The 18,103-nt window shown below is 63.2% G+C and overlaps 2 protein-coding genes across 3 annotated transcripts in view; both read right to left on the bottom strand.

Moving 5' to 3' along the window:
• NUDT14 (nudix (nucleoside diphosphate linked moiety X)-type motif 14) overlaps positions 1-6,013 on the bottom strand; it is a 29,892-nt gene extending 23,879 nt beyond the window's left edge. Inside the window, exon 1 of the mRNA XM_011951570.1 lies at positions 5,855-6,013. Coding sequence (XP_011806960.1) covers positions 5,855-6,013 — 159 coding nt within the window. The remainder of the gene's footprint in view (positions 1-5,854) is intronic.
• A 6,084-nt stretch (positions 6,014-12,097) lies between these two features.
• The window catches only part of BRF1 (BRF1, RNA polymerase III transcription initiation factor 90 kDa subunit), a 102,484-nt gene continuing 96,478 nt past the window's right edge, over positions 12,098-18,103 (bottom strand). For both annotated transcript variants that reach the window (XM_011951376.1, XM_011951378.1), the window contains exons 16-18: positions 14,270-14,321; positions 13,277-13,448; positions 12,098-12,741 (exon numbers count right to left, since the gene is read on the bottom strand). In XM_011951376.1, coding sequence (XP_011806766.1) covers positions 12,704-12,741; positions 13,277-13,448; positions 14,270-14,321 — 262 coding nt within the window. In that variant the 3' untranslated portion in view covers positions 12,098-12,703. The remainder of the gene's footprint in view (positions 12,742-13,276; positions 13,449-14,269; positions 14,322-18,103) is intronic.

The raw sequence follows: 18,103 nt of genomic DNA, 5'->3' as shown, positions 1-18,103 counted from the left end.
CGGGCAGGCGGGGGCGGGGGGATGGGGGGTGTGGGGGCCAGACTCCACCCGGCTGCCTGAGAGCCTGGCCCTTGTGCACGCCAAGGAAGCCGGGCTTTTAAGAGGGTGTGATATTTGATATTTCCCCAAAAGGCACCAGACGTCATGACACTGGAGAGCCTCAGGGCTTGGCTGCGTTTCCTTGTTTCCTTCGCATTGTTTTGGACAGAATGACAGCCGGGGAGGGCTGGCCACGTGGCTGCGGCATCTCCTGGCTTTCTGCAGGGTCCAGTCACTTGCTGTCCCCAGGGGCAGCCTGGGCCTCACGCCTGTGTATGCTGCAAGGGGACACAGCTTGGGGGGAGGGTCTACTCCAAGGAATAGCCTCCCCAGCTGGGCCTCAGGGCAGGGCCATTGGGAGGGAGAGGCCACATCCCCCGCCCCCCCCCGGACTCTGCAGGACTGTCCGACAGCCTCTGAGGCCTCAAGGGTCATGTTTCCGGAAGATTCTACCTCCCCCCCCGAGGCCTGGGGCAGCTCTGTGTTTGCAGAGGCTGGACCTAGGACTGGTGAAGAGGTGGCTCCCTGTCCCCCATCCCCAGGCCTGAGCACCAAGGGAGGTCAGGAGTCAGCGCTGTGCTCGCTCCAGAGGGCTCAGGGCACCACGTTCCCATCTGAATCTGGGAAGGCTTTGTGTGGGCAGTTGAAGAGCTGTCATTAGGGCAAGGGCCGGGAGGGGTTGGGGGTGCCTCAGCATTTTCCGGCAGCAGCCTGGCACCTGGCTGCCCCAGGATTAGATAACCACACAGGAGGGTGTGGCACTGGGAGGGGTCGAGGGCTGGGGGCTGAAAGAGGAACAAGAACTCAGGGTTTGGGGAAACTGAGGCAGCCCTTCTCTTCCGGGCAGGGTGAGATGGCCCAGGCCCACTTCCGATCTTGGCAAGCCCAGACAAACATCCAGCCCATGGCACTTCCTGCCATCATCTCTAGCAGCCACAGACCTCCCTCAGCAAGCCGCTGGCCAGGACAGGGATGACACAAGGTGAGCAGAGTCAGGACAAAGAGACACTTGCCAGCTGCAGAGGTCCCAGAGAGGGCTCTGGCCCAGCCATGGGGCTGAGGGTGGCAAGGAAGGCTTCTTGGAGGTGGCACTTGGGTTGAGTTTGCCAAGGGAGGAGGTGACAGAGGAAAGGCTTGGCAGGCAGGGGCAGTGGGGCATAGACCCCAGTCAGGGGAGGGCCTGGTGCTGATGGGAAGGGCAAGGAGTCCCAGGGGCACAGATGGGGACAGCAGGGGCTGAGGCCATGCTGGACCAGGGGCAGGAGCAAGGCTCTGGAGTGGCAGCCTGGAGGCGGTGGCAAGCCATCGCAGGGCAGGGGGCTAGTGGTGACTGCTTATTCGCTGGGGTCCCCAGGAGTCAGGTCAGGTGGGGGTACCAGGGAGAGGGTGCTAGGGCTGTGACCGGAACTCCAGGGAAGCTCCCCTACACGGGTCTTACAGGACCACCTTGGCAGCGGTGGTGGTGGGCATCATCATGACACCCTGGGCCCCTGCTGCTGGGCTGGGGTGGTGGCCACAGCATGCCAGACATGCTGGGGTGCTGCAGGCTGTCTCCTGGCTCAGGGCTCTGAGCATCGATGCCCAGCCAGGGCCCCGCCATCCAAGGAGCCAGCCCCAGCATGCCCTACCATGTGCTGTGAGCACCCCCATCTCCTGGGTACCCCTGAACCCTCTCTGAAGCCTGGTCAAGTGGATACCTGCCTGCCATATCCTCCTCCACCTCACTGGCCTGGCCCTGGCCTGGCCCTGCTGGGACCGCTGTCTCCACTCCACCCTGATCCACAGCCCTCTGGGACCTCTTTCCTGCCTGAGCGGGAGCTTCCTGGGTCTCCCTGTACCCACTGGGACAGATCCTGCATGCCCCCAGTGCCCAGCCACGCAGGTCATGGCGCACGTGCCTTCTGTTTTCTGAACCGTCCAGCCCAGGCCGTGGACACCGGTGTCCAGCCCCAGCACTCGGGCCACAGGAAGTGGGAGGTCCAGCGGCTTCCATTCCTGCCCTTGATCAGCCCTTGCTGCTTCCTGCGGCCAGGCCCCCCCTTGGCGCCGGGCGGCCTGGTGAGCAGTGAGTCATCCAGAGCCCAGTACCCGAATGTCCCGCTCCCGGCTCTCAGCAGAGGACCCTGCCCCCACCTCACCCCGCCGTCTGGCCTGGGCTGCAGGACTGCGACCACCCAGCACACACCTCCTCCTCAGTGGCCCCGCACCTGCTCCCACCAACCAGCTGGGGGTCCTCCACTGTAAAGAGCATGACACCCCAGTCTCAGGGGACACCAGCCCCCCTACTCTCAGAGGCCCTTGCTGTCCCTGGCTGTGGGACTCTGCCCACCTCTGCCCTGCTCTCACTAGAGCCACCAGCCCTGCCATCACACACCCTCTGTTGCCTGGGTCCTAGGTTGGAAGGCCGACCTGCCTCTCCGTACACCTGGGACCTTCTGTGGCGCATTTCAGCCTGGCCAGCCCCTCCTCTGGGAAGGCTTATGGGCTCCCGAGGGCCCTCTCAGCCCCTCCTCATTGAGGCTGCCTCTCCTGCCTCCACCCCATGGACCTTGCCTTTGAGCTAGGTGTGTCCCCAAGGCAGAACTCACCCTCCAACCCCACCCTATTGTGACCCTCGCCCAGCTCGCCTGGAGACACTCCACGGGTCAGGATGAGAATGGAAGTCGGACCGGGGAGCAGAGAAGGCTCCGAGAAAGCTCCCCTATGCAGTGCCCCGACCCTAAATACAGGTGGCCACCCCATTTAAGTGACAAAGAAGCTAGCCACCTCAGTGGACTCCTTTCCTCCCTGGAGGCCTCCCCTCCCATCGGCGGGGCTCGTACCCTCCTCATGACACTGTCACACATGTCCAACATGTGCAAGAGGGCTGCACCCACACAGGCACCAAGGGCCCCTCAGGCTCCCACCCCACACAGCCCACCCAGCTGTCCCGCAGCGCCTCCTGACGGCCAGGGCCCGAGGGGCCTCCCCCAGCTTGCAGAGCCCGCGAGTGTCCTGTGCCTGGGTGTGTACTGCTGCAACTGTCACCCAGTGGCCATGTGACCACCACACCCCTCCCCTTGGTGGACTGGGAAATATTGTCTCTGAATGGCAACCTCCCCGGGAGCCAGCCTGGGACATACCAGCCCAAGGGCGTGCCCAGGGCCCTCCAAGGCCACCAGCAGGCTGCTGAGCCCCGATGTCCACCTCCCAGGCGCCCATCATCCCAGGCTCTTCCAACCCCAGCCCTCCATGCATCATAGGCCCCTGAATTTCGCCCTACCTGAGCCCACTCCTTCCCGCTGTCCCCCTTCCCTAATGACAAATCCCTGCTGAGACCTTCACCAGGGAGCCAGCCTCATCTCCTCCACCCACCTCCTGGGCCCACCCAGGGGCACCCCCAGCCTCTGGGTCTTTCTCCATCCCCTCCCCAGAGTGCTCTGAAATGGAACTAAGCATGCGCTCTGCTCACAGCCGCACAGCCCACCCTCCAGCGGCTGGCCAGTCCACTTCTCCTCTGCAGGCCGGCTGCCACGCCTCACGCCCTGATTTCCCTACACAAACTTGTGCCTATGGATCTTGTGGGGTGGGGGGTGTGGCTCGAAGTGCTTCTCCCCTACAGTGAGAAGGGCGCCGGCCTGAGGGCAGCACTCCCAGTTCCCTGCTTCATCCTCACTGGCTCTGCACATGTGCTTGGCTTTCTCCACGTTTGCTGCGTTTGCTGAGTGAATCCATGAACAAATGAATGACAAACACGCATTTTCCAGAACGCCATGTGCAGCTGGAGGGAATGCCTTGGTCAGAGGTTTGTGGGAGGGCAACTCAGAGGGGGTGAGGCCTGGAGGGTGGGCTGTGCGGGGATGGCAGCCCACTCCCCATCCTCCAGGCGCCCCGGGGGCAGAGCACAGAGACGGAAGCTTGAACATCGTCGCCATGCTGAGTACGTGTCTCCAAGCATGTGTGTTCCTGTGGCTCCAGGCAGGCGAGGCTGTGGCGTGCAGGTGCTGACCCTAGCTCAGCCTCAGCCTACAGTGCCGCCTCCACCTGCGAGTTTCGGCGGCACCTGCAGTCCAGCCCTGCACTCCCGCCCAAGACCTGCATGGCAGCCAACTCAGCACTACAGGTGGTCAAGGCTGGAGCAGAGTCATGGAGGCCACCCCCTGAGGTGTGCTGGCTGCCAGGTCAGGCTGGGGTCATTTTCCCAGGCTCCACCAAGGCGGGCACCTGGCCGACAATGTTATTGTCCAGAGGGAGGCAGCAATGACTCAGTCGGGCTGGTGCAAAGGCCCCTGGCTGCAAAGGAAAGGAGGGTCCCCACATCGTCTGGCAGAGTGGGCACTGCCTCCCTTGGGCAGGAGTGACTGGGCCTTCTGCCCGGCCTCCCATCCCAATCTCAGTCCAGCTAGGGCCTCCTAGGCCTCCGTTGTCAGAGACAGCAGGGCTGGCCTCCGGTCCCGGCTTTGCTGTGAAGTGGGTATGTGTGACGCTCCCTCCCTGCCTGTCAGCGAGCCTGAGCTCCGGCGCTTCCCCAATCTAGGCCCCTAGACTGCTCAGGAGTGCCCTGACCCCAGCTGTGGCTCTCCCTGGCCAGGGTCAGCTGGGGTGGCAGCCCGAGGGGGCACTGTGCATCACTGTATCAGGGATGGAACAGAATCGGGGTGGAGGTCAGGGTTGGGTCCCCCAGCCTAGCGCCCCTGACCTCACAGTCCCAGCCGTGCTCATTGTGTGGGGACAATGGCTTCCTGAGCCAGGTTCCTCTCCAGGCAGGAAAACTACACAGAACCTCCTCTTTGCCACCGCCCACGGCCCCTTTGAAGGGCCTGGGCCGGCCTCAGGCACTGACTGCAGCTTTGGGTCCTGCCCCCGGCGCCACCTCTTACCAGCCTGGCCCAGGTCCTGGCCTCCCCAGGGACCTGCCAGCCCTTCAGGCACGTAGCACAGGCGGCAGAGACAGTTACTGATGGCCCAGGAAGCCGCCCGTCTGAACCGTGCAGGCAGCGGGCTCAGCACGGCATCAGAGCTTGGAAGGATGCAGAGTACTGGGCCCGGAGTCCCCACAGGCTGGAGACAAAGGCAACCAACCCCCGCTCGGTGCCTCCCAAGAGACCAGGGTGCATCTGCAGGGCGGCTGAGCCCTGTGGGGGCTGAGAGCCAAGGGACCCTGGAGGGTGTCGGCTCTGGGGCAGGCGCACCTAGGCTGGAGAGGGCAGAGGGTCCTGGCACTCAAGGCCTGAGAAGGGCCATCTGTCCTCACGCAGGACAGGGGACTCGAAGCGGGGCTGCCTCAGGGCACGTGCATGCCCTGCCTCCCCAGATGGTCCTGGGGTGCCCCTGGAGATGCAGAAATTGGGGGCCAGTCCTGCAGGGGAAGGCAGGATTGGGGGGCTTTCTAGAATCGAAGGTGGCAGGTGGGTCTGGCAGAGCTCTGGACTCTGAGGCCTCCGGCCGTCTGTTCAGCTTGCTGGCGGAGGTCTCAGACCGCAGGCTAAGGGGTGAGGCCGGGATGTGCAGGCCTGGAGTGTGTCCAGAGCCCCACTAAGGTCTCTGGGGCCAGGACTGGGACTGGGACGCTGCAGGGGCGGGTAAGCTCCCGAAGCTCCCAAGGCTCAGGGCTCCTCTTCCTCTGAGCCTGCCTCCACTGTCTTGGCCAAGGGGTCCTCAGACCCTGAAAGGGAAGGACTGAGGAGGAAGGCAAGGCCTTGCTGTGTGGGGTTGGGGAGCACCAGCCAGGCAGGGCTCCAGCGTTCAGCAAAGACCTGATACAATGACAAATACCATAAAGGCGTCTTCGTGGCCTCCAGATTCACCGGATGGGGTGCGAGGTGGCCTTCATTACCCGGGAAAAGGCCAGGCGCCCCAAGGACGTAAATGTCCACTTCCAGATGGTGCCGCCCGTGGCCGCCAGGGGGCGGGCCAGCCGAGTCTCCTGGACACGCCGGGCAGGCCGGTCCCGCAGGAGCCTGGATCCCGGGTGCCAGTCCCTCAGTGGCTCCATGTCAGCCTGCTGTGTCTGGCTACTACCTGAAAGCTCCGTGGGAGAACGGCTGGGCGGCCCCCACCCACCACCACCCAGCTGTGGGGGCTGGGAAGGGCGTGCTCCACACTCCTCCCGACGCCCTCAAACCAGGGGAGCAGGTGGCAGACTCAGACTCCAGACAATGACAAAAGAGCCCCCCATTTCTGGCCCCAGGCTCAGCAGCTCCTCATGCAGCAGCCCCCACCCCACCTGGAACAGGACCAGGGAGCAGCAGAAGGGCCTAGAAGAGGGCTACTGTCAGTGCCTTCAAGGACACTGGGGGACAGACGGTGGAAAGAAAGGTTGGGAGGCGGAGGGAGGGGATGGGGTGGAGGTGGAGGGAGGGGTGGAGGATGGGGAGTAGGAGGCAGAGGGAGGAGTGGGGGCATCCTCAGGGGCTGCCCGGCATCTGTCCTCGCAGAGCCTCACTCAGTGGGAGGCCTTGCAGGTGTCCCTCGCTGCCCCAGCAATGCCCAGCCCAGGCCCATTCTGACCTACCCTGGCTGGACTGACCAGGGGCCTGCTTGGCGGAGGGGCAGACGTGGGCAGCAGAGGGCACCTGGGGGTGGGGGGAGCCTGGGCCTGTCTGCTGTCCCCTACTCCAGGGGCCTGGGCAGTGGGGGGGTCACGCTGGAGCGCTCACCCAGCCTGGTGCTGCCTCACTCCCCACTCTGTGGCCGAGGGATGGAACAGGTGCCAGGTCACACAGCACTGGGGTGGGCTGGGTGACCATCAGGTACCAGAGTCACCAGACACAAGCGCCCAGACCATCCCTCCCCACCGCATCTGTGGAGAGTGGCTGCAGGGCCAGGCCTGGTGACTCCTGGGCCCTGTCACGGTGCCCCTTCAAGGAGAAACTACCAAGAGCATCCCCAATCGGGCGCGGTGGCTCACACCTGCCGTCCCAGCTACTCCGGGGGCTGAGGCGGGAAGATTGCTGGAGCCCAGGGATTGAAGGCCAGCCTGGTCAACATAGCATGAGTCAAGCTCAATAAAATTATTTAAAAATTTAAAAGATCATCCACAGGCCCACAAGTATCTGAGGGCTCAGCTACCATGTGGTGTGGACTGGGGCCAGTTGTCTGCCCCAACCGGGCTCGACATCCTGAGCTGGTCCAGAGGCTCCAGGCCCTCAGCATCTGTGCATCCAGGTGTGGGTCCGGGCACACACACTCAAGCCCATGCACGTGGTGGTGGGATGGGTGCGAGCAGACAACGCATGCAGATGAATGTGCGTATGTGTACACATGTACTGGGTGTGCATGAATAGCGGGCATGGAGGATGTGTGCATGGAAGGGCACTCACATGTGATGTGTGCACAGGCATACGTATGTAAAAGCATTGTACATTTCTCTGTGGATGGTCACATGGCTGCACATGTGTGCCCCTGAGGCTGCCGGCTCCGTCCTCTCTCTGGCTGGCTGACTCTAGCCCAGCAGCCAGCAGCCAGCAGCCAGCAGCCCGTGTGGCCCTCAGCCCCTGCCCTGCCGTCACTTCTGGCATGCGGGCAAAGGTGACTTAGACTTGGTGGAGGGCAAAAAACTGCCCAGGAAAGCTCTGTGGCTGCATGAATGGGCAGAACCTGCCCACTATGTCCCACCTGAAATTGGGCTGGACACCCGTGCTTCCTGCCCCCTGGCCCTGAGCCGTATGTGCTGAGCTGGGGTGGGAGTGGTGAACAGAGGGACTTGGTCTTGGGTCCTGGCCCTTGGCCCCACAAAGTTCCCAGCACACACCACCAAACTCCACGCTAGGACAGGGGTCCAGGATGCTCCAAGGCTCCCCGGGCATACACATGTGCTCATGGATGCACACACACTCACACACAGATGCTCCATTCCCAGAAAGCTGACCCCTGGCTGGTGCACGCCAAGCACAGTGGGGACACACGAGGAGGCCTGGGGACTGTGGGAGGCTGGAGAAGTTGGGGTATCCCTGGCAGAGAGACCACGGCTGCTGGCTGCCAGTCACACTCCCAGCCTGAAGTAGATCTTGCCACATGTGGGGACAGCCCCGGACCACGGGAGAACCTCCAGGGCTCTGCCTCTCCAGTGCCAGCAGAGGATCTCCAGGGCCCAGCTCTGCTCATCCAGGGTCCTTGGGGTTCCTTGGCCCTGTGGCCCTTCCCCGCAGGGCCCACTGCTGCCCTCTACCCTTGCAGAGCCTGACAAGTGGTGGGAGGCCAGGGGCGGGGGCAGAGGCCATGCAGGTGCCCCTCCCACCCAGCAATGCTCCAGCTTTGCAGCCCTGAGCCTGCAGGGAGACCCCTCCCCAAGGCACCAGAAGGGAGAGAAGCCGCCCAGGCCAGCAGCTGGAGGGACCGGGCCTCAGGTTAAACATCCAGCCAGTCTCCACGAGGACACACTGCCGGGGCTGGGGCCACTGCCTTCTGCAGCCCCTACTCACCCTTCTGTCCTTGAGGCCCTGCCCCTGCTCTTGGCAGCTCTGGGCCGATGCCAGCCTGCCCTGAACACTCAGCCCAGGCAGGCAGCTCAGGCCAGTGGAGAGGGGAGTGTCTGGCCACACTGGGAGCAGCAGCTGGGCTGGGCCTGCCCGGGGCCTGACTCTGAAGCTGCCGACCTGCCCACCACCCAGTGGCCCCGACCTCACTCCAAGCCACAGGTGAAGGCTCCAGGCGCCACTCGGCGTGACGCAGCCAGCTGCGGAGGGGTGCTGGCCATCCTCGCTCCTCAGCACCAGACAGAAGCTGCCGGGCCACCCGTTGTGAGCTGCGTTGGACACGGGATCCCCTCCCTCCGGCACTTCGTCTCCTGCCAAGCACCTGCGCTCAGGAAGGCCTGGAGACCACCAGTGCCCATGCAGGGACTTGAGGAAGCCAAACTCAGAGGCGCAGATGCCCAACCTGTCCCTCCCCTGGCCCGCGTGCTCCACACCCATACGGCTGGGCCAAATGAGTATGGGGCAGAAGAAGAGCCAGTGAGCATGTGGGCAGGGATGGCAGCCCCTCTGCAGTTGGGGTACGGGGGCATGGGCATGGCAGCCCCTCTGTAGTTGGGATACAGGGATTGTGGGCAGGCATGGCAGCCCCTCTGTAGTTGGGATACAGGGGTGTGGGGCATGGCCCAGCTTATTCTCTGGGTCAGGGAGTGAGGTCACAGGGCAGACATCCCTAAGGACTTGGCAAGGAGCCCAGAGGAGGAGAAAGGCGAGCTCTTGTGCCCCACCCACAAACTCTGTGGCTTAAGGGGATCCCTCCAGGGGACTCTCCCCGCCCCCAGCTCCATGGGCTGCAAAGGAGGAAGCATTCAGGCACAGAACAGCGGGACCAAGAAGAGGGACCTCAGGGCTGGCTGTGGCGGAGCTTGGGCCTGACCCAGCCCTGAGCCCCAGAGGCCCCACCCCTTCACTCTATGAAGCTGTGCAAACGACTTCTCCTGGGCACCCCCAAAGGTAGACACGTGCTCACAAAGCCCTGGACCACTGAGCCCCCAACGGGCTGTTCTCCAGTCCTGTCAGGACTGGAACATGGTATCCATGGGGTGGTGGTGGCCACCAAACACCAGGTTCCTAAGCCAGTTCGTGACAGCCTCTGATGGCCCTGCTCTGAGCAGGCAGCAGGCAGCAGGCGGCGGCGGGGGCTGCTCAAGGCTGGGGTGTGTGTGCCTGGCAGGCCCAGCCCAGAAGGCAGCATTCAAGGGGACAGATAGCAAGCTGGGCTAAGAACATTGAGGCGCAGTTGAAAGGCTGGGCTCCCCCTTCCCTGAGGCTGGAGCATGGTCTGGTCCTGGCACTGGGAAGGGCGCAGGCAGAAGGTGCCCGAGCTGCTGCTGGGCATGCTGACAGGCCCCGCGCAGCTGCAGGGTCACAGCTGGCCAAGCACTGCTTCAGGCCTGTCAGCCTCTGGGTTGGGAGATGTGGCCCCCAAGCCACTTACGGGACCGAGGGATACAGACCTGAATGCACCCCTTGAGCTCGAAACTCGTGGCAGGGAAAGCCCAAACCCAGGGTTCAGGCCAGCACCCAAAGGCACCCGGCCACTATGGCTGTCTACTCCTGGGCCACAGCGCCTCAGCACCTTGGCCACCCAAGTGTCTGTGTGGCACAGGTCCCCACAGCTCCAGGACCCGGACGCTGTGTTCCACACCGCACCCTCTGGGAAGTCTTTCCTCCACCAGACCAGAGATGTCCCAGCAGCCGCTGTGGGGCTTGACTCTGGCACACTGGTCACCGTCCGGCCCCGCCTATGCCCCTCAGCCCCACACCCCAGCCATCCTCTCCCATGCCCCAGCCCCCAAGCCCCACCCAACCCCTGCAAAGGGTGGACAGCCACTGTCTCCTGGGCCTCCCCTTCCCCTGGCCCTCACCTCCCACCCACCTCTCCACCCCTCCCTCTCCCTCCAGCCTCAGGCAGGCCCTTCCACCAGTATCCTAAACCACCTGTGTGCCAAGTTGCTTCTGCACAGGCAGCATGGAAACCCTCCTTCCTGGCCTCCCGAGTGGAAATGCCCAGCCAGAGCTGTCTGTCCGGAAAACCTCCCTCCAACACCCAGCTGCCCCCAGAGCAGGTCTCCCTGGGATGAGGACTCCATCCCTCCTGCAGAGCTGCAGCCCACCTGTGCCTGGGGCCCACAGCCTGGCAAACAGCACCACGAGAGCCCGACACTGCCCCCAGCCCTGCACCCCAGCACCCAGGCCGGGGCCTGGATCCCTGACACAGGGCACTGCCGGCCTCGCCTGTGCCCCTCAGCCACACATCTGGTCTCCTCCTCAAATAAGATCTGGTGGCAGGTATCACCCATCTCACCCCCCAAATCCACCCTCTTCGATCTCCAACAAAACCCCCACTCCATGGCACCTGGCTGTCATCTCTGGCCCGGCCCCAGTGGCCATCTGCCAGGCCGGGAGCCCCTCCAGCTGGTCCTCAGGGTTCCTCTAAGAGCACCCTCTCCAAGTCCCCTGCTCTGTGGCCCCACAGCCCACCTGCACCTCCCTCGGGGGCTCTGGGTGCCACCTAAGGCCCCCAGGCCCGCCCACCCTGGCCCAGGTGCTGCTTCCTGTCACCTCAGCCTCAGTGAAGCCCTTGTGGACTGGTCCTGCCGCTTCACTCTCTTCACAGCACTCACCTCCCGGTGCCCACACTGTGCTGGGGGCCCAAGCAGGGGCTTGTCCACCCGGTCCCCTGTGGCACACTCATGCCCAGCCCACGTCCAGCCCAGGCTAATGCACACTCACTTACAGCTGCTGCAGTAGTCAAGGGGACCTAAAGACCCCACACCCCTCACTCAGGGCAGCCTCCGGGTCTCAGGGGCTAATACCCACGGCCAGGCCGTGCAGCCAGCAGCCCCAGTTCTTGATCTGAGACACGGGTCGGGTCACAAAGGGCTGGCTCCAGCTGGCGCTACGTGGCCCCTGATGCACCTGACACCGCGCTGGCCACAGATCGCAACACAGAATCAGACAAGCCTCGGGCGATTTCTGTTAAGTAACCACAGATCTTTCTGCTTTACTAAATCTATTCTTCCCTCGAGCCTTCGAGAAGCCCTGGCAAGACCCAGGCTGGCTGCTGAGCTCCGCGTGGGGGTATGGGGGGTCTGGCCTGCTGTGGGCCAAGTGGGGGCAGGACATACAGCCCATTCCACGGGGAGGATGAGGCCTCCAGGGGTCAGTGCGGCACGGCTCTGCCTCCAGGCCACCCTCTCCCAGGGACACAGGATGAGGCCCCTCCTCAGCCACATCCAGGGCAGCCATGCCAGAGCTGAGACCCCTACGGGTGGTGCTGGGCCTTCCCATGAAGAGGCCTGGCCCTGGGGAGGCTCTCGGGCCTCCCTCTGCCCTCCCTCCTGGATGGGGGACCTCTGACAGGGAGCGCCACTGCCCTCTGGCTCTGTCCACGGGGCACTCCCAACACCAGGACACTATGCAGGCCACGCCCGCACTGCCTAGTTATGCTCAGGCGGGTGGGCGCCGGTCTCGGCTGTTGGGCACTCAGTTCGCCTGCTGGCAGCCGCAGGGCTCCTGGGGACACAACTCGTGTCCCTGAAGCAGAAGTCTGAACCCCATGCTGCTCCAGGCGGTGCAGGCAGTGGGAGGGGGGTCTGGAGGAGGCAGGTATCTGGATGCAGGGCCACAGCTGGAGTCAGAGGACCTTCAGACAGTGTGGTCGCGGGAGAGCTGCTGCCTCTCAAGTGCCAGACCCTCAGCTCCCACGGCTGCACCAGACAACCGCAGGGCTCCAGCTTCCTCTCTGGCGGAGGCCACTGGTGCCGAGTGCTGCTCAGGAGGGACGGTGCGGAGGGTGGCTGCAGACTCCAGAGCTGGTCCTGAGTCACAGGGCCAGCACAATCAGCCCTCCACACACGTGGACCAGCGCTGGGCTGCCCTAAGCCTGTTTCCTTCTGGTAGCAACACCACACGGCCGGCCTTGGAGGGTCCTTGGGCGAGTCGACGGCAGGCAGCGGGACCTAGCCCTGCGCACACCAGGCCCACATCTGATCACACACAAGCAGACGCTTGGTCCGGTTTCCCTTGCTGGATAGAAACACAATCCCAATGGCAAGTTCCACAGGGGACAGGGCTGTGGGGCAGGTGCCACCTGTCACCAGGAGTCTTGGTGCTGGGGCCTGCCTGCTGCGGTCCTGTAAGCCCATCTGACGCTGAGAAGGCCCGCGAGGCCCCCCGCCAGGACGCCACCTGCCTGGAGGCGCGCTTCAGTAGCCGTCGTCCTCATCGCCGTCACAGCCGTAGTCTGCAGAAGAGCACAGTCATGAAGCCCAGGGTCTCTGTGGGAGCCAGGAGCCCAGAGCCCCTCCACCCACCCTGTTCCTGGTACCCTCCAGGAGACTCCGGCCCCAGCCCCACTGGCTGTGGTCCCCGTGCCCCGCCAGGAGCCATCTTGGGCTCCTCTCCACCTCCTGGGACTGGCATGCACCCAGAGCAGGGCCTCGCTCCTCGTCGAGGGCACCTGAGAGCAGCATGGGCTCCCTCAGCCTCCCTCCCTGGGAGTGCAGGTCCATGGTAATGGGCAGACCCGGGAACCTCATGCTGCTGGCTGGGCGGCCCTCATGGTGGGTACCTCACCGTCCCTAGCCTCTCTGACCCTGGCTGGCTCCAACCTCACAATCGACATGACCAATTTACAAAATGTCTTAGTTCAAATTTCTTTCCCGGGAGAAACAGAAATTCAATTTGAAGCCAACAGGCCCAAGTTCAGGGATCATGAGGGGCAGTAGCTGATGCCTTTAATTCCCTTGAACCCCTCCCAGCTGTCGGGCCCCACCCACCATTGCCGCCCATCATCTGCAGGGCACTGACGCAGGGCTCCCCGTCCTCCTCGTCAGGTTCCTCCTCGTCAGCCTCCTCATCAGCATGGTACGACACAGGCCCGCTCTCCACCAGGACCGCCTGGGGCCTGGCAGGCTCAGCTCTGAGGGCGGGAGAGCTTGGGAGCACAGCCTGGAACGAAGCAGGGCTCGGATACACACAGAGCTGGGAGCACTTCCTCCCAACAGACCCCCCCGACCCCCCAGGGCGGGCCCAGGGTGCTCAGCCACTCCTGCCCCTCCAGCGGGTCCCAGGGTGGGCCAGGGCTCCCAGGCCCACTGGCTCCTTCTGGCCTCCTGGTGGCTGCACCACGAGCTGTGTCAGCATCAAGATCCCACCCTCAGGCCTCCGCCAGCCCCTGCTCCTGGACCCTACTGGGCCCCACCCCAGTGCTCGGGGAGCACGCAGAACGCCCTTCCAGACCATAGGCCTCGGCCTGGCCTGGCCCCCAGAACACAGAGAGGCTGCTGGGGCCGTAACCCGCCAGCACCTTCAGCTGCACTGGGACCCTCCCTGCTGCTCCCTGGTTTCCTGGGCCAGACCAGTCACCAACAAATGACAGTGCAGGTGAAAGACCCCTGAGCCATGAAGGGCTGGGCCCTGTGGCCTGGCAGTGCCTGCTTCCTCCATACAGGCACCTGGCAGCGCCTGCCTCCTCCATACAGCTTCCCTGCAAGCACGAGGCCCACAGCAAGGCTGCTCAGCCTTGGCCCGAGTGCTGAGCAGGAGGTACACAACGGTCCCCACTTCCCGCCCGCTCCTGCTCTAGCAACTGGGAGCCCCGCCCTCGGGCCTCGATTCTCTGTCCATGCCAGGCCAGTGTGCAGCAAAGGGGCAGGTGCCTCTGCCAGGCCTGCTCTCCCTGTGCTCACAGACCAAGCATCTGGGCCCAGGAAGAAATGGGTGGGCTGCCTCCCAAGGTCCCCCTGCCCCGGCTGCATGGGACAACGCACCTCTCCTGCGGCCGCCTTCTTCGCTGGCTGTGTAGACACCAGAGGCCTCAACCTGCAAAAGGAAGCACAGCATGGCGGCCTCAGCGCAGGCTCCCAGAACACCAGCCCACTTGTTCCCTTTTGCCTGTCTTCACTTCCCCAGCGTTAACTGACGGTTTCTCGGTCCCTCTGGAAGTCTGGTTCTGTGTCCAGCCTCTGTGTGCTCCATCAGTGCTCACCTCACCTCAACACAGAGCTCCTACCCGTTCACATTCTCAACAGGGTGCACCGCTTGACGCAGAAACACAGAAGCTGCAGACGCCCCGCTCCCCGGCCCACTCCTCTTCCAACAGTGCCTGAGCCCTCAAGGAGCTGCCTGCTGCCCTACTTCACTCAGGGAGGAGGGGAAGGGACACTGTTAGACCCGAAGACCCCAGACTGCTTCCCCAATCCCCGTCAGGCCCAGGGCAATCCTGCTTCACCTGACAACACCCTGCACAGGGCCTGCTCGCTGGCCCGCCACACACAAAGGCCAAAGGTGCCTTCCACATGCCAAGTCTTCTTGGAGACTGCTGGTCCCCCCAGGGAGACAGCGGACCCCACGGGAGAGGACGCAGGCATTCCCCGCAAGCCCCAGTATAGACACAGGGCTGTCAGGCGGGCAGTGAGAGGGCTCAGGGCCTGTGGGGAAGGATGCAGCAGGGGAAGAGCCCTTCCCTCCAGGGCGCAGCTGTGTGGGGAGGCGGTAGGGGGCCTGAGTCAGGGCCCTGCCTGGCTGTGACGTGTTAGATGAACTCTCGGGACACTGGGAAGGAACCCCATGACAAGTGGACATTAGCAGAACACCTAGACATGGAGCTCTGCTCGGGGTGAAGCTGACAGCAGGTGTGAGCCAGGCTGAGGCCCCAGGCTCCCCATGTGGCCCTCTCCATAGTCTGGAAGAAGTGGGACCCTGAGCTCCCAGAGCTCCTGGTGGTGCTGTATCCTCAGGCCAGGCCTCCAGCCTGGTTCCTGGAGCCTGGCAGGCGCTGCTCCGCCGTCCCCACCCCCATCCCCAGGCCCACTGTGCAGTGGAGCGGGGGCCTCTGGGGATGGCGGCTGGCCCTGTGGCGGAGCTTCTCCGCAGGCTGACTGCGATGAGACACCCCACCGTGGTCTCTCCAAAAGTGGCTGGCACTCCAGCAGGCAGGCCCGGCAGCTGGGTCGGAGGCCTGATCTTGGTGGGTGGGACTAAGTCCCCAGGAGATTCATGCTCCGGAAGGTCAGGCCAGCAGGCCCCCGTTGAGGAGGGCCCTGAGCCTCCCCCAGCTCAAGGAGAGGCAGTTTTTTTCTTTTTTTTTCTGAGACGGAATCTTGCTTTGTGACCAGGTTAGAGTGCAGCAGCGTGATCTCGGCCCACTGCAACCTCTAGAAGAGGTAGTTTCTTTGACTTCAGCAGACTGTGCCTTAGCCAGAGAGGAGCAGAGCCTGGCGGGCAGGACTATGGGGCCACAGGGAGAACGGCGCTGTTATGAGGGTGAACTTCCTGCAGGGACATGCCCTTCCTCCCCCACCTGGCACTGAGGACAGGCTGAGATTCAAGTCACAAGGTCCTGCTACACTGACCCAAGGTTCTGACAGACAAATCCAGCTTTTCCAGAACCAGGAAGCAGCTGTGCCAGGCCTCACCCTAGGGGGCCAAAAAGCTCCCTGCTCCTGCAGAGCCCGGCTAGAGAGAGGGTGCGTGGTGTTCAAGGGTGCAGAACCGTGAGGGCTCCCGGGGTCTGAGGGCCAGGTGGGGGCCTGCCTCAGGGGCTTCCCCTTCCTTGCAATATCCTGTGTGAATCTGAGGCAGCCCGTCCACACGGGAGGGTCTGAGAGCACCTGGAGAACAAGCTCCCACCTGCCATCACCTCGGCCACGGCCTTGGCCTGTAGGGAGTCCCCAGTCAGGGGCCTGAGGATGTGGGCGCGCTGCGCCCACCGATCACACAAAGCCACTGCTGGGCTCAGCACAGCCACGCCAGCACGTGCTGACCCCACTCAGCTGAAGTCCAGTCCCAGCCCAGCTTGGGGGGACCCTGGGGCCTGTAAGCAGACAGGAGGGGAGCTCATCTGGTGGGCCCCCCTTTGCCCCCCTTCCAGATATGGGGGCTGGGGCCCACGGCCCACGCTGGCCCCTCTGCCTGTCCCCAGAGGGGATGTTCAGGCGTGACGGCAGACTCATCTGCCTGGGCTAGAGGAAGACCCCGAGGGCCACACCAGCCCAAGTGACCGCAGAGTGAGGAGGACACAAGCTTGGAGGGAGCGGCTGCCCACATCCCCGTATGGCTCAGCGGCCCACACCCCTGCATGGCCCAGCTCGGGTTCTGCAGGTGTCTGTCATCAGGGGAAGCATGCGTCACGACACGGGACTAGGGGCAGGTGGCCAGAGGGAGATGGGCTGGGCAGCCACCGGCAGCCAAAGAGAATGGGGGTGCAGCTCAGGCTGGTTCCCCCACAGCAAGGAGGGGCTGTCATGCCTGGGCCGCCCAAGGCAGCACAGCTGCTGCTGAGGGACGCTGTGGTCGCTGGGCTGAGGCAGTGCCTCCTCAGCTGAGCCCCTCCTCGGTGGTCTGTCCCCACCTCCCTTCCTCAGGTTGGAGCCTCAGCCTCTTTCCAAGTAGTCCAAGTCCCTTTTTCCTCATCCGAGCGTGGGTGAAAAGCTGCCCCCATGGGCTGCAAGGGCAACCGGGACATGCCCTTCTGTCCCCAGGTAGACCCCCCTCTCCCCTGCCCTGCTGGAACGGCCTGAGCTGCCCAGGCCTGAGTGGGGGTGGGGGTGCGGAGGGTCGAGGTATCCCCAGCCCTGAGGTCTTCATGCTTCCGTCTTAGAACACTAAATATTGACGAATCGGATCACGGCCATTTGTGGGGGAAGACTGATGGGTTTTGAATGCAGAAAGCAGTGCATGAACACACAGATGTATGCGCACACAGACTCACGCACACACACACTGCGCACACTCGAGAGATTTAAGACACATGCACGCCCCATGCACACAAACACGCACTGTGTATACACATGCGCACACATGTACACAGAAACACAGACATGCACACACACGCTGTGTAGACATACAGATACACGTGTTGCATGCACACGCACTGCATGCACAGAGACACATAGGCATGCACATCTGCACTTGCACACAAAAACTTAGACATGCTCACATACTGTGTGCAGACACAAGTACACATGCACGCACACACGTACTGAGTGCACCGACACACACATACTGTGTGCATATGCACTGCATGCACAGACATGCGCACACACAGCATGCACAGACAGGCACACACGCACATGCACACACTGCATGCACACAGGGGCACACACACTGCTTGCAGACACAGGCACACATGCACATGCGCACACATTGCATGCACATAGACACAGGCACACACACATGCACACACACTGCACGCATACACAGGCATACACGCATGCACACACTGCATGTAGACACAGGCACACATGCACTGCATGCAGACACAGGCACACACGCACATGCACACATTGCATGCACACAGACACAAGCACCCATACACTGCATGCACACAGGCACACACGCACAAACACACTGCAGGCGCACAGACACAGGCACACACGCACACACACACTGCATGCACACAGGCACACAAGCACAAGCACACACTGCAGGCACATACACATGCACACACTGCATGCACACACAGGCACACACGCACATGCACACACACACTGCATGCACACAGCCACACACACACACACTGCATGCACACAGACATAAGCATATACGTACATGCACACACGCTGCATGCACACACATGCACTGCATGCACGCACAGGCACACA

The sequence above is a fragment of the Colobus angolensis genome, unplaced genomic scaffold, assembly GCF_000951035.1.
Source record: "Colobus angolensis palliatus isolate OR3802 unplaced genomic scaffold, Cang.pa_1.0 Scaffold32, whole genome shotgun sequence".
NCBI classification, from domain to species: Eukaryota; Metazoa; Chordata; class Mammalia; order Primates; family Cercopithecidae; genus Colobus; species Colobus angolensis.
The sequence above is the reverse complement of the archived record's forward strand: the minus strand, read 5'-3'. Positions and strand labels throughout refer to the sequence as shown.